Here is a 15662-nt window from a genome sequence, read left to right on the forward strand (position 1 = left end):
CCGGATCCTGAGAGAGGAAAAGTTGAAAAGGATCACAGGCAATTGCTTGAGTCTCCAAGGAAAGGCTAAGGTCTTGGGTGAAGGAACTTGGGGGGAGAGGGGGTGGAGACAGAAGAATAAGAGAATGAATTTACTTCTAACCATTCAAGCAGAAAATGGCTATGGGTCTGCAAAACCTGGACTTGAGAGAGCAATTTGGAAACAAGGCCATCTCACATTTGATCTTTGATGGATCAACAATTATAATGCTGCTATAAGACCTATATCCTTTTCCTTCTTGGACTGGTTTCAAACATAACCTAGGCTTGAGATGGCTTATATTTCTTCCATGCAACACAGGATGTCAAAGGGATTTGGTGATCTTTGGAAAAACAAGCCAGGCTGACTGTAGTTTGGGGGGCACTTAATCCAACTTAGGACCACGCCATCACGTAATCAATCATAGATCTGCTTTGTTGCCACTTCTCCTGGTAGCTTGGACCCACACTACTCCTGCTCCGTAAACGGGGAATAATCAATTGTGTCTTTTAACAGAGATTCCCCTTCAAACTCTCCAGCTGCCCCAAGAGCTAAATTCTTCTACGATTGCTTCAGTGAATAGTCAAGACACTGTGTCATCTAGCAGGGACAACACACTGAACAAATAAATAAATGAATGATGTTGGCCTGGCCATAGCTTTTCTCTATGGTGGCTTCCTATCCAAGCCCTTGCCACAGAAGCCTTCTTTGAAAGGCCATACCAGAAAATAGTTTGTGTGAATTGGTAAGCAAATGATACCATGGCAGAGAGGAGGAAGGGGAGAAGAGAACAGAAGACTAACATTAGTCACAGTTTTGCTATTTTTTATTCATTGATCATAAATATATCTTCATGAGCATTGCAGTTATCATGAAAAACATGCTAGCACCTGGAACCTGGAATCGGATCCTGTCAGAGCAGTGATTGTTTCACGGTGACCAGCCAGCGTGCAGGGGCTTCCTGCAGGCAACCCTGACCATGGCTTTGGTTTGAGGCACCTGTACTCACGGTGCAGCAGTTTCACTCTCGGCTTATTCTCGACAATTTCTTTCAAAAAAAAAAACAAGTGTTTTTTCCAAGGGGCTATCAAAGAAGATTTTCTGCTCTTCTTGGAGTTGGAGAAAAGGAAGCAGGGGGAGGGAGGGGGAAATCAAAAGGTGTCAGGAATGTGCCATATTTACTTCATTCCCAAAAGCAAATCCAAAAAAAAAAAAAAATCAAGTGGCGCTAGTGCCGTAAGGAAATTGGGTTTGTTTCTCTGATGAGCCACTCCAGGGCTTCCTGACGCTCCTGCTTCTGCAGTTCCTTCCCAATCACTTCCCTGCAGGTTTTATGATAATTGTTGAGCCAGTCACACTGCAAAAAAAAAGGACAAACAGAGTTATTCACTCCTATATCCAATGGACGTAACTGAGCATCTACTAGGGGCAAAGGCCATACTTTGGGCACAAGGGGTCAGAAGGGAGTCCCTAAGGAAAGATAAGCCCATCACAAAAGGAAGAAGCAAAAAGGGTTAGCAAAGTGGAGAAGGTAATAGATTCGGGCACCTGAAAACAGAAAGCTGAGGGCAATAATTCAGAGGAGCATAACAGCCTCCCCACATGGGACCTGCCTTCACCAAGCACATAATAACAATAATTGCTAACATTGTGTAGTGCTTTAAGGTTTAAAAAGTACATGTGTAATCACATACGATCCTCACAACAATCCAGTGAGATGGTGCTATTATTATTGGCACTATAAGCGGCATGTAAGTGGCACAGTGGACATAGCACTAAACCTGGAACCAAAAAGACCCGAGTTCAGATTCATCCTCAGATACTTGTTGTGATGTCTTGATTTGTGCATGAATTGGATTTAAGTGAAGCAGAGTTGCACAGAGTCATCAGCCTCACTCTCTCTTTCTGAGTCATCCAAGTCCAGGGGCAAGACAAAAGTCAAGAGAACAGGTGAAGAGCCAGGATGCAGCACATGACTTCAGGTGCCTTCAATATCTGACCAAGCTCTAAGAGCTCCACAGCGTCTGCTCCTGCCACCTTCATGGCCAGGTTCTCATCTGCCCATTCCACCAGGGGAAGCCTTCACAAGCTTGAGTAAACATCCCCCTAACTCACCAAAGAGTTTGAGGCTTGCCAGTTATCCTCAACCTGGTTTAGCCATCTGCCAAAATGGTTTCACCAGAGTGTGGCCAAGTCGAATGTTCTACCTTCTTGGAGAGACTTCAGACACTTTCCAGTTGTACGACAATGGACAACTTCACACTTGTATGCCTCAGTCTTCCCATTTGTAAAATGGGGATAAAAATAGTTCCCAACTCTCAGGGTGGTTTTGAAGATAAAATGAGATATTCTGAAGTGTTTTGTAAATCTCAAATCAGTATATAAATGCCAGCAATTATTCTTTCAGTTTTACAGATGAGAAAACTGAGGTTGAGACTAGTTAAATAACTTGCCGTGGGTAAACACAGCGAGTAAGTCTCTGAGGCAGGATTTAAGGGCCAACCTGCCTCTCCACACATACAGACAAGGAGAAGCTGGGTTTCCCCATCTAATGTGTGGAAACTAGCCTTCATCACTCTGCCCTCACAGGGCCATGAAATACTTGGAGAGAGGAGAGAGAAAGGAAAATCTGGTCATACTTGAGCAGCTGTGAGGTCTAATCCGTTCTGGGCTATCTCCCTCCGGAGCCTAGTAGTGTCATTTCCTTGCTCTGTGAGGATCCTCATCTCACCCCCATCCCAAGACACACCACAGAGCTGTTCGATGACATAATGTCCATTACCACCCTGGGGATGAGGATGGCAAGTTTGTGGCACAGACAGGAAAGGCTAGGTCCCCAAGTCACACTTTCTAAGATCACTCCCTTTTGTCCCCCCATATCCCAACAGAGCAAACGTGAAAAGGGTTCAAAGTCAGATAGTCTGATGGGAAGGACAGACAGAAAGTTAACTGCTATCAACAAAGGCCCCAGCACTGTTTTCTATGTGAGACTATATTTCATTCACACAGGAAAGATATTGGAACTGCTTTCTTCATCCTTTATTCCCCTCTTCAGCTAAATATCTTTGTCTTTCTCTCCAGGCTACATTCGAGACTTTCTCTACCATGTCCCAGAAACTCCTTCATCCTGGACATTCACTCCAGCCCTGGAATTCTCCCACTGGAAGGACGCTCTGCCCCTCTGCCTCCTCCTAGAACTTCCACTAAAGAGAGTGCCCAGGCCAGAAACATCTTCATTCCTCTCCAGACTGCACTCTTTACCATGCCCCTGAAATGAGACCGTTCACCCATCTTATCAACTTCTTTACTTGTCATCTTCCTCATAGGGTGTAAACTCTTCAAAGACAAGGACTTTCCTTCTTTCTACTTCTATGTGTATCCCTAGTACTTAGGACAACTCCTGGCACATTTAGAAAGCACTTAATAAATGCTTGTTGACTGACTGATCTCTAACCACAAAGGCCTAGATTAACCACAGTATAGTAGACTGCATTAAAAGTATGCATATATAAGCTTCTAGGCAAAGGCTCACCCTGATTTTGTGCCCTAGAGAAATCTTCCAGATATTAACTATTTGCCAAGACTTTTGACCACCACCTCTGCTTTCCCCTCTGGTATCTAAGATCTCTAGATTCTTGTCTTATATGCTCAGTTTTTTACCTCGAGTTTGTCATAACCTGCATAGTTCTTCATGTCCTGACTCCAGCTGGTTCAGCCCTCTGACTTTGCTCTGACCTTTCATTCCTACTTAACTCTTTTCAAGCTTCACCTGAGGACACAGACTCTGGATCTGTTGACTACTGTGACATCTGAGCCATCTGATCCTTCGAGCGTTGCTCCAGGTACTGGCATCTTGCCTAGTACGCTCATCCTGCTTGCCAGTCCCATGCTATGATGACAAGGTATTTTGATACTTCTGGGCTTGACAAGTGAGAATCATGTCCCAGAACAGGAATGTCAAATTTGTCACCATGTGGGTATACGCTCTGTACAAATACGAACACAACTACTAACAGCTTGTCTCCTCTTAAGCAGGAAAGTCTACCAGAGAGTCAGAAACACAATAAAAGTCCTCAGTACTCCATTTTCTCTGTGTTTCACAAACCACAGGCAGCCAGTCCAACATATGGGGAAACTAATGAAGCCATAATATTCATTTGCCAGTGGGCCAGCAGACAAAAGGGAATCAGGGGTCCCCTGGGGACCACAGAGGTCATCTGGTCAGACCATCTCATTTTACAGGGGAAAACTAAGCCTAAAGAAAAAAAGAGAGAGATTTCCCAAGGCCACACCATAGGTCTGCAATACAACTAGCAGGTCTTCCAATTCCCAGACACAAGTTCTTTTTTTCTACAATATTCTTTAAATTCTTGCCCCTGAATAACCTAAAATATTCAGATGTGAAAAATGAAGATTGACCCCCCTCAATTAAAAAAACGGGAAAACAGGAGAATGACAAAGTATCCCTACTGCAATTCCCAGTGCCCTTGACCTTACCTCTTTTTGTGTCAGCAAATCCACATCTATCATTTTGGTCTGTATCGGAACCAATGTCAAAGGATCAAAGGTCAAGCTTCCCCGGTTATTGAAGTTATACTGTGGGAAAAAGGAAGGAAGGAAACAAGAACTTTTAGTCCTTTAGACCAGAGTACCACTATCACGATGTACTTTGTGGGAAACAACACCATGAGAATGCCTCAGCAGGCTCAGTTCAGATTAGAAGTGACTCAAAAGGAATGTGAGTGAGGATAATAACAATAGCTGATATTTATTTAAGTTTCCAGGTTTGCAAAGCACTTTTCTATGTTTAATTTCATTTGATCCTCACAATGACCCAGTATAATTATTTTCCCCTTTTTACAGGTGAGGAAACAGAGGCTGAGAGAAGAGTTCGGTGGCTTGCCCAGGGTCACCCAGTCACAGTTGGTGAAGGTCTAATTTAGGATTGGAGACAAGGTCTTCCTAATTACAAGCAAAGCTTTTGAAGATGCTTGTTGACTGATCTCCATCCACAAAGCCCTAGACTGACTATAGTAAATATACAAATCTCTAGGGAAAGGGTCACCCTGGTTTTGTGCCCTGGAGAAATCTCAACTAGACAATCTGGCCAATATCTCTGGAGGTAGAGCACCTAGGTTCAACATCCTGCACCTAATGCTTACTAACTACCACTGGGTCTTTAGGCCAGTCACTTTACTTCCCTAGACTCAGTTTCCTCAGCTGTAAAATGGGGACTAAGGGGGCTCTCCGGCATCACTGGGTTCTAGATCTAAGATCCTATGTTCTTCTTTGGAAATGGATGTTCCAAAAGATGGCAAATTTGGGGGAAAATAGGAAGCTCAATTACTAAGATACTCCCAGTCCAAAACACACAAGAAAGCATGCCTTCTCTTCAGAGTTCTGACAGCATGCAAAGTTTTAGACTCTCAAGGGACCCGATGGGATGGATTAGGAGAGTTTACAAGTAAACTCACCTTGGTCTTTGTTGAAACTACTAGTACAACATTCTCAATCCGGATTCCAAAAGATCCATCTTCATAATATCCGGGTTCTGCAGAGATACAAGATAATCAGCTGGTACTGATCTGCACAATCAACAGTCTCTTCCAGGACCCCCCCACGTACAGAGTCTGTTCTAAGAATTCTGAGGTCCATTTGAGAAAACAGAAATCATAGTGCCATGCCTATGGTTCAGTCATCTCTTCTAATAGCTGAGAAAATTACTAGAGTTCACCACTATCATACTCCTTCCCCCATCCGCAGTTTCTTGAGCCAAGTATCAAACCAGGTCACTTTTAAACTGACCTCTGGAAAAGAATGGGGAACTGCCCTTCTCCCTGCACTGGCTCTGGAGTCAACCCACACACACACCATTAACATGGAGGGAAACCATACATTACTTACCATCAGTAACGATCATGCCAGCCTCCAGGGGCTCATCAGAGAAAGTTTTATAACTGATGCCGCAAGGACCTTCATGAACATTCAAGAAGGAGCCCACCCCGTGGCCTGTCCCATGCAGGTAATCCAGGCCAGAATCCCATAGGGCAGAACGAGCAAAAGAGTCAAGGAGATGGCCTGAGGAATCAGAAGGAATCCCTTTACTATAATAAGAGCATATTGTATAATAGTGTCATAATAAGTATAACAGCATAAACGCATAATAGCACGTCACCACTGAGAGGCAATGTGAGAGCAGAAAGAACATTAGGCTTGTTGCACAGAAATCTGGGGTCTACTCCTGATCTACTCCCTTACTAGCCGTATGACAGTCATGGACCATTCACTTTAACCTCTCTGAACCTCAGTTTCTTTATCTATCAAACAGAGAGAATGTCGTTGGTATAAACATGTCACTGAGTTTAAGGAAAGTGTTCTGTAAAGCTAAAAGTGCTATGTAAACTAAGGTTATCTGCAAATTATTGTTACAACATGGCACACTTTATACTATGTATAAAACACAGGCAGCAATATGATTTTGGAATCTAATCTCCCACCCTCCAAAGCCCTAACGCTCAGGTAAGAAAATGGCATCTCCACCTATTGAAACCCTGGCTGTCATTCAAGGTCTATCTCAACCTGCCTCGAAGCCATGCACCCCCTCCTCCATAAAACTTTTCCTGATCCCCCTATTTCAAAATGATCAGAACTTCCATAGCATTTTGTAGTTTTCTTGTTCTCCTTTATATTAAGTTGTCTATGTCCTTATATTCCCTTATTAGATTAGAAGCCCCATGTGTGTAGGTATGGTATCTTATTGATCTCCAAGTACAACTTAGTAGGGGCTTAATGAATGATTTACTTGAGAAACTGTAAAGGCAATGATGGTCCCAGAACAGATACTGAAGCATATACTTCCCTCCTTATATCACAAGGGTCAGGGGCCTACTATAATAATGGTGTTACACATTGCCTGGTATGCTCCCTGCATCAGATGTTATGCTTCTTTTTTTCCAATAAAAATATTTTCAGACATTTTTCTCTGCCATAAGGTAACTAAGGTTTGGGATAGGGGGCCGGGAGACAAGATTGAAAAAGGGAGAGGCCAGAAATGAATGTGATACTAAGACAAAATATCTCAATATAAAATGAATTTTTAAAAAAATATTAGCTGCAATGCGGCTAATATGGAAATGGTTCGCATGACTACCCATGTATAACCTACATCAAATTGTTTGCCTTCTCAAGGATGGGGGAAGTCAAAATCTTAAAAAAGAAATGTTAGAAATTTTTGCTTATGTGTAATAGAGAAAAATTTTAAAAAATGAAATGAAAAAATATTTGCTGAATTGAATAGTACTTTAAGTTGGTTGCAAAACAACAATAACTCATCGTGACAGTACTTAGCACTTAAGTACTTGCAAGTGCTTTCCTCTTCCCAAACCAGTGAACAAGGACTTTCATCCCCTCTTCAGATGAGAAAACTGAGGCTACCAGAAATCACAGTCATGAACAGTTCTCATTAAGCAAGATCATTCCTTTTACAGAGCTCTTACCTAATCCTCCCAACAAGGCAAGAAGCAGGTAGCATCAGTCAGTTAAGGATTTATTGAGCCCTATGTACCAGACATTGTTTTAAGTGCTGGATAATGATGCAACCACTATCCTCTCCTCAGATGAAGGAAATGGGGCCCATAAAGATTAAGTGACTTGCTAAGTACCCACAGCTATTCAGTGACAGTTAAGACCTGACCCCTTTGGGAATTGAGACTCAAAATCCAGCACTCTTTGAATAAGACCACTCTGCCTCCATACATCACACAAAGTACAGGCAAACAACCATATAAAATAATCACAAGACCATTTTGTTTTCTGATTTCTTTTTGCCCAAAGCACTAATTAACTCAGCCTGGTACAGTGGAAAGAGTAAGGACTCAGGAAGGTTAAGTGACTTGCCCAAGGCAACATGCAATGTTAGGGCCAGACTTGAACTTGGGTCCTCCAATTCCATGTTTACTGTATCTTCCAATTAAGAGAACTCTTAAAATACGGTCCTGACCAGTAAAAAAAAGCATCCCTCTCCATGTGAACTTAGAGAATCCAGTACATACTGGTTGTGAAAGACTGTTCATTGATTTGTCCCACAATCCCACAAGAAGAAAAAGCCTTCAATGTCCATGGCCAACAGCAGGTGCAATCACTTACCTTTGGTTCCAGTTGGAAAAATGGCAGCACTCACAGCTATGTGGCCCTTGAGGACATAGGTGAAGCATTCCTACAAAGTAGAAAGTGTCATGAGCATTGGGAGCTGAGAGCATTGGCTGTAAGCACAGATGAGGAAAAAGAGCAAGCTCCTTCTGGGTTTGGACACTTATGACATCATGCAGAAAACCACAAGAAAAAGGAAAAGGGGAGACCTAGGTCATTAAACTAATATCCCGAAATTCCTTTAAAAAACGAACTTATAAAAGCAATACTCCAGAAAGACAAGAGCAACACTTAACAGGTATATTATACTTTAATATTTTCACTTTAGTCTCACAACACCTGGGATAGGGAGGATAGGTATGATAAATATCATTCTATTAGATCAGTTTCAGCCCCTTTTCCAGCTGAGGAGAAATGATTTGCAACAGTTACCAAGTGGTAAAATTGAGACAAGAAACCAGCCTGTCTTTTAAAAAAATTTTAGTCATAGCTTTTAATAATTACTTCGTTTCTGAATATATCCTACTCTCCTCCCCTGCCCTACACCATCAACAGGGGTGAGGAATCTGGTCTCAAGGCCACGTGTGACTCTCTAGGTCTTTGGGTACAGCCTTCTGAGTCCAAGTTTTATAGAACAAAACCTTTTATTAAAGGGATTTGTTCTGTGAAATTTGGATTCAGTCAAAGGGCCGCCCCCAAGGACCTAGAGAATCACATGTCACCTCGAGACCATAGGTTTCCCACCTCTGAGTCCTAGACTTTGTAATAAAACAATAAGAGGCAGGAAAAAGCGGCCCAAACTATCAACCAAGTCTGGCAAGCACATGCAATATCCCACACTCATCAAGCCCCATCCACCTCTGCAAAGATGGAGGTGCATTTTCTCATCTTTTCCCTGGGGCCAAACTTGACTCCAAGTCTCCTTTTTAGTTCAGTGACCTTTGCACGGCCTCCAATGACTACTCACTTTAGAAAGCCACGCCAAGAGCTCAGTGCTAAAAGTGAGTTCTTTCCAGAATGCCAATGTTCAAAATGAAACAGGGAAAGGGTCTGGAGACAAGAGGAATCCGCTTAGGAAGTCAGCTCAGATGAAATAATACCTCTAAAGCATTTAACACAGTGCCTGGCATATAAGTAATTAATAAATGTTTCCCTTACTACCACCCCTCACTCTGTATTTTGTGAATCCAGGTACTGGAAGAATCCCACCCTGCCCATTTACCTTGGTCTAGGAAAGTACTCGCTTTTGTAAAGAACTATATACACTCTATCAGAAATACAACAGTGCCTGCCTACAAATTGTGAGATATGACCCAACCAGGTAAGATATAAATGAATTCCGGACCAAAGGAGTTTTTGAAACCAAACCTACATGGCCAAAAAGAGATAAGATGTGTTCCCCTCCTTTCTTTGCAGATAGAGTACTATAAATGTGAAATAGCACATATTCTGTCTTCTCTTTTTCTTTTTTAATCTTTGTTATGAGGGAAGGCTGGATGAGTGGGGGAGAAACATATTCAGAAATATATGCAATGTAAAAGCAAAATGAATCATAAAAATAAGATAAAATTTTACAAAGAAAAGTCATAAAACTTTAAGATTCAATTAAAAAAAAAATCAACCCTCAGGAGACAAGAGTCCAGACCCATTGGTTCTCGGTGATTCAATATGTCAAGACTACCAAGCAGAAACAAAGTAGAGTTTTTGTCACCTTGACCTTAAGAAAGAACTTTTAAAATCTCTGCAAATGTTCTGGGCTTTAATAATCAATCAAATAGCCTCATAAAGCTGGTAATCCTGACTCCATGGTAACAAGCTATTTCACTGACCTACATATAATTTTACTGATTTCCAGAATCTCTTTCATAAAAGTGATGATCCTTGTTAAAAAAAAAATCAGAAGAAGCTTTTCAAATTCTTTGTCACTATATCCAGGAAGGCCTTACCTTTTCATATGCCGATGGGGTCCCAAAGTGCATAGTCCGTGTCACATCCGTTGTTCCATCCCTTTCCAAAAGGAAGGACAAAAACAAGTTGAAAATCAATCCAAGCCTTTGTTGGAAAGGAAAAGGAAACACAAGCTATCTACAAATGTCCCCAAAGTGGGAATGTGCTCACGCAGCATCCTGAAACAAACCTCCTGGCCTAGGATAAATCAACTATTTGGTAGGAGATGCCACTAATGAGAGAGAAGTCTGTATCCTGTAGCAGGCAGAATGCAAATATCTCAGCTGGGACTGGTCAAGGTGAACAGGGATGGGAGGTTCAATGCCTCAACCTAAAACATGGAGGTATACATGAAGGAGAGACCCAGGGTGCTTGAAAGCACTGTCATTCAGAGAATAAAAAATCAGGGACAAAAGGGACTTGGAAGATATCATTTGGTCCAGTTCCACTCACTTTATAAATGAGAATAATTGAGACTCTGAGAGAAGAAAAATCATTTGCCCAAAGCCACACATCCAGTTAGCAGCAGTCCTAAGTTAAGAACCAAGGCCTCTTGTCCCTCTCCCCCATTCCACACACAGCCCTCATATATTGTAATAGATAAAATACATGCTTTATGTGCTGAAAGAACCCATTACCTATGCCATTACCTGTGCCAGCCCCACACCTTCAATCATAGGATATTATTACTAATAGCTAGTCTATTAATTCAACTGGAAAATTGTATTTTCTAAGTTAACGGGATAAAGGGATGGTTTCTTAATTAAGTTTTCCATTATCATCAACCCCTATTTCATTTGGGAATAAGGCATTAAACTGCTCTAGGGTGTGTCTCAAATCACCAGCAATTAGTCACACATACATATGCTCCTTAATTTATACATATACTCTCCCTCTCTCTCTCACATCCTCCCACATGAAAGCTGACTCAAATCTCAGCAAATTCTCTTCTAGGAGTCCAACATGAAGGTCAACTGTGAATATAACAGGTCACAAGAATGAACCCTTCAGAGGTTCTTGAGGGCTCCAAGTCAGCTGTAGCCCATTGTTTATGGGTTGGGTCAAAGAAATTTCAAGTAGTTCCTAGAAGCGTGGTTGTTTATGAACATCAAATAGCTTCTTGCCGATGACTAATATTTCTACCAAACTGCCCTCTGTGGGAATGGAAACACAACTATGACATTTCAAGGGAAAGGGATAAGTCACGGAAAGACTCCCATTGGGAAGAAATACACAATAGAGAAAGAGCTTTCATTTGGAGTTAGGTAACTGGGTTATAAATTCCCCTGGTGTTGACAGACTCAAATTTTCCAAGTTGACTTACTTGTACTGGGCTCCTGAGTCTATAAGGTATACTTCGTTCAGGGATAATGTTCTATTCGTCTCTGGGACTGGCCTAAGAGAGTAAATAAAAGTTAATTATTCCAGCTATTCTTATCCTATCAACTGGAGAATCAACACTTCTCCCCAACTAGCCTACAGCCATCCCAATGTGAGAGACTGTATTTAAACATCTTTGGATCACCCTCAGGGCCAGGTAAATTTCTGGGCAACATTCTATGTGCTCAAATATTTAGTGTTTGGAACTGAAATGTGTTGCGAGAGGTCCCAAAGTCGTATTCCATAAGTTGTACTTGCTTTTTGCCTTCACCATCAAGAAAGACAAAATTCTAGGTTTCTTGGAAAAATTCCATCTAGAAGTCACCCAACAATGCCCCTCCACATTATCCATATCTGGGTAGATAAAGATGGTTTCTGTTGAGTCCATCAGTAGAGAGACCCATTGTTCTTAGAGATCTTTATCTTCTCCTTAGTTCAGCATTATCACACACACACCCATGCTTAGTCCTCAACACTTAAGACATTTTTCTTTACAAGATCACGAGGCAAGCACTATTCATTTTTCCAGGTTTAAAAAGTGTGTGTGTGTGTGTGTGTGTGTGTGTGTGTGTGTGTGTGTGTGCGCGTGTTTTGTGTGTTTCTGCTGGTAAACAGTGGGATCATAGAACACATTTATAAAGTAGAACTGAGATATGAAAAAAAGTTATCAACATTCATGTTATTTCAATGTTCTTAGAAACGATGCAGAATTCTAAAGTCACTGTAATTGTCCATTACAATCAAACACAATTTTCAGGTCATGTCTGCTAGAAAAATTAACAATCTGAGTAGAACTCAGAAAAGAAACTGAGACGGTTTTTAGAAGTTGTTGTTTGGTTTTGTCTTGGTTTGTTTTGTTTTTTTGGGGGGAAGGGGGATAATTTAGTTCTTATGGCTCATATCCCCTAACCAGCATCCCAAAAAATATACTGATGCCTAAGTATGTAGTATATACACTGAGGAAATACAACAGACCTGAAAATTTCATTCTCTCAGATAATGAACGAACAACTAATGTAATATTACACCCTTCCATTGGGAGTTGGGGAAAATACCCAGCATACCTACTTGCAATCTACTGATTGCACTGACCTAGAGGCAGCTAGGTGGCTCAGTGGATAGAGTGCTAGGCCTAGAGTCAGGAATTCCTGAGTTCAAATCCAACCTCACTTACTAGCTATGTGACTCCAGGCAAGTCATTTAACCTGTGTTTGCCTTAATCCGCCAGAGAAGGAAATGGCAAACCACTCCAGCATCTTTGCCAAGAAAACCCATGGATCGTGTTGGTGTGCTACGGTCCACGGGATCATGAACAGTTGGACATAAATACACTGTCAGAGAGTCACTGGGTGACTTGGCTTTGCTTAATTAATGGTTTTTCATTACACAGGAAGGATCATTTCTGCAGCTAAGGTGGGTGAGGAGCAAGAGGAAGGAATAAGCATTTATTAAGCACCTACTACGTACCAGAAACTTCCTAAGCTCTTTTACAAATATGACCTCCTAATAATGAGGAATGTTTATATAATCATTAATGAATGAAATTAATTAATGATTATATACTATGATAACATAATAATACTATCACAATTATGGGATGGCTATCCAGATGTGGCTTTGATATAAAACAAAAGACATAAAAACCAAAAAAAGAAAGAGAATGGCCTGGGACTGACTGGCCAATTAGAAGCCTGTAGCTGAGGCCCCTATTTCTAAGATGGCCTTTTCTTCCTCAGACCTTGGAACAGTTTATCCTAGTCTAATTTGTATTATCATTACTTGCATATGCATCTTATCAGCCTCAATTCAACAGTAAGTTCCTAAACAGAAGGAATTGTTTCTTACTCATTTCCACATCCCTCCCAGTGCCTAAGTGCTAGGACTTAGGTAGGTACTTAATAAATGACTGCTAAACTGAACTAATAAAAGTGTATTAAATTAAATCAAATTTGAACCCAGGAGATCCTTTGAAATTAGTGTGCTGACATATCATCCTTTCAGGGAAACAGAGGCTCAGGGAAATAAAGTGAATTACCCAAAGTCACAGAGGTAGGGTCAGAGATGGGTTTTGAATCCAAGTCCTCTCATCCCAGGGGACTCCAGAGCCCTTCCCATGCTACTATTTATACCCATGGACTACAAGACATAGACTAAAAGGTCACAGATTTACCAGCCATCACAAGAGCCTTCCCTCCCCCCTAAATGGGATGGGTGCAAGGAAGGAATAATGTATTTCCCCTAATCTAACATGCTGGATGGAAATCTAGCATGGGTGCTAACAGCCTCTCACAAAGTAACTTTTCTCCCCTGATCAGACTCCGCTATGGAAGCAGCACCAAGGCCACTGGCAGGCTCCTCCATATCCCTTACGAGTAGTGAATGATGGCGCCGTTAGGTCCGGTACTGGAAATCGTTGGGAAGCTGAGGTCCACAAAGTCAGCCTGCTGCCTGAAACAGAAGAATTCTGTCACTCTCAGCTGGGGCTACCCCGACACCTAAATGCCCCTCAGGGACTGACTGCTACTAGCCCACCTCATAGCTTCTGTCCCACACACAGCCTCACAGCCTCTCAGTCTGCCTACCCCAGAAGCCAACAGATCAGAAGATCCAAAAAACACTGGAATTTCTCACCTACGAAATTCCTCTGCCTTGTCTGCTGCTGAGATCTCTGTCACAGTGCCTTTGGGAACCTGACAAGGAAGCAGAAAGTAAATCATCTGGAAAATTAAAACTTAATTTAATTACCTTGCACATGTAGGAAGAGGGGCAAGCTAAAGGCTTAATTCATTCTAAAGTCTCAGACTGCAGACAGATACAGTTCTAAAAGATACAGCATATGCCCTCTTCAGTTCAATGTGTGCATGATTTTTAAAGCACCTAATTTCAGTAAATTGCTTGAACTGAAATATATCTACAGTATGATGGAAAAAAGCTCTGGACTGGGAGCCAGGACACCTGGACTCTAATTCTGATTCAGCGCAAACCAGCTAGAGATCACGAGTAAATCATTCCTCAAGCTCTGTTGGTCTGTTTCATCCATAAAATGTAGGGATTAGACTACCATTAAGTCCCAAGTGGGGAGAACAATGAATCCCCTGAAATGACTGCATGTTTCTGAATTTCCTTATTCAAAGTTATAATTATGTAAAATATGATAATTGGTTCCAGCCCAATGGAAATATGCAGCATAAATAATGCAGTCAGTTCAGAAGCCTAGCTGTAAATCAGGGGTTAACTAATTTTTGTGTCCTGGGCCCATTTGGGAGTCTGGTAAAGCCCCTAAGCCCCTTCTCAGAATAATGTGGTTAAATGTATTTTTAAAAAACACATAGGTTCACAAAGGAAATCAATTTATGTCAAAATACTTATCCAAGAAAACTTTTTAAACAAGTTCAAGAACCTCAGGTCAAGAACTCTTAGAATTAAATCACTAGGATTCTATCCACACCTGTTACAATTTTAATTTTCACGAAGGCATTTTTCTGAAGAATAAATAACACTAAACACTTCCAGTAAAGTCCTATCCTCGTCACGTAGGATGGTGACCCTGGGTTCTAAGTTACAGTCATTAGAACACAAGCTCTTATAGCCCTACCAACATGCAAAGGTTTCCAGCATGGACTCAATGACAAACTAGCATCTACAAATGAGCCCAGCTAAATATGGAAGTGTTCATCATGATGAAAGTTGATGATTCTGGTCATGATAACTCATGAAACAGTCCGCTAAGGAACAGAAAGCATATTCACACCAATAAAATCTCAGCTCCTGAAAGGATCCAAGCATATTCCTATGGGGCTTTATGGTTTTCAAAGCACTTCCATGTATACTGTTTCATTTAATTTTCTAAACAGTCTTGCATGAGGTAGGGCAGGGATTACAATGTACAGAACACAGTTGGAGAAAGAAGCTCAGAGGGTTCCTGGGGCTTGTCCAAAGTCCTAGAACTAGTGAATGGGCAGAGCCAGACAGTCAGTAAGCACTGAATAAGGGTTTACTTGGTGCCAGGCACTATGCTAAGTGCTGGAGTTACAAAGAAAGGCAAAAACACAGTCCCTGTTCTCGAGGCACTCCCAAGCTAACTTCCAGGACTCAAATTCAAGTTTTCTTGCTCCAGATTCAGGGCTCTTTCAACTAGCACCTGCAATCTTAACTACTAAAAGTACAGC

The 15662-nt window shown here is 41.5% G+C and overlaps 1 protein-coding gene across 8 annotated transcripts in view; it reads right to left on the bottom strand.

Moving 5' to 3' along the window:
* Window positions 1–826: 826 nt before the first annotated feature.
* The window catches only part of XPNPEP1 (X-prolyl aminopeptidase 1), a 63071-nt gene continuing 48235 nt past the window's right edge, over window positions 827–15662 (bottom strand). For all 8 annotated transcript variants that reach the window (XM_072621837.1, XM_072621800.1, XM_072621850.1 and 5 more), the window contains 9 exons: window positions 14125–14183; window positions 13864–13941; window positions 11438–11509; window positions 10113–10173; window positions 8164–8233; window positions 5923–6096; window positions 5493–5569; window positions 4516–4614; window positions 827–1375 (listed from right to left, as the gene is read on the bottom strand). In XM_072621837.1, coding sequence (XP_072477938.1) covers window positions 1247–1375; window positions 4516–4614; window positions 5493–5569; window positions 5923–6096; window positions 8164–8233; window positions 10113–10173; window positions 11438–11509; window positions 13864–13941; window positions 14125–14183 — 819 coding nt within the window. In that variant the 3' untranslated portion in view covers window positions 827–1246. The remainder of the gene's footprint in view (window positions 1376–4515; window positions 4615–5492; window positions 5570–5922; window positions 6097–8163; window positions 8234–10112; window positions 10174–11437; window positions 11510–13863; window positions 13942–14124; window positions 14184–15662) is intronic.

Source organism: Notamacropus eugenii, chromosome 1, assembly GCF_028372415.1.
Source record: "Notamacropus eugenii isolate mMacEug1 chromosome 1, mMacEug1.pri_v2, whole genome shotgun sequence".
Classification (NCBI taxonomy): Eukaryota; Metazoa; Chordata; class Mammalia; order Diprotodontia; family Macropodidae; genus Notamacropus; species Notamacropus eugenii.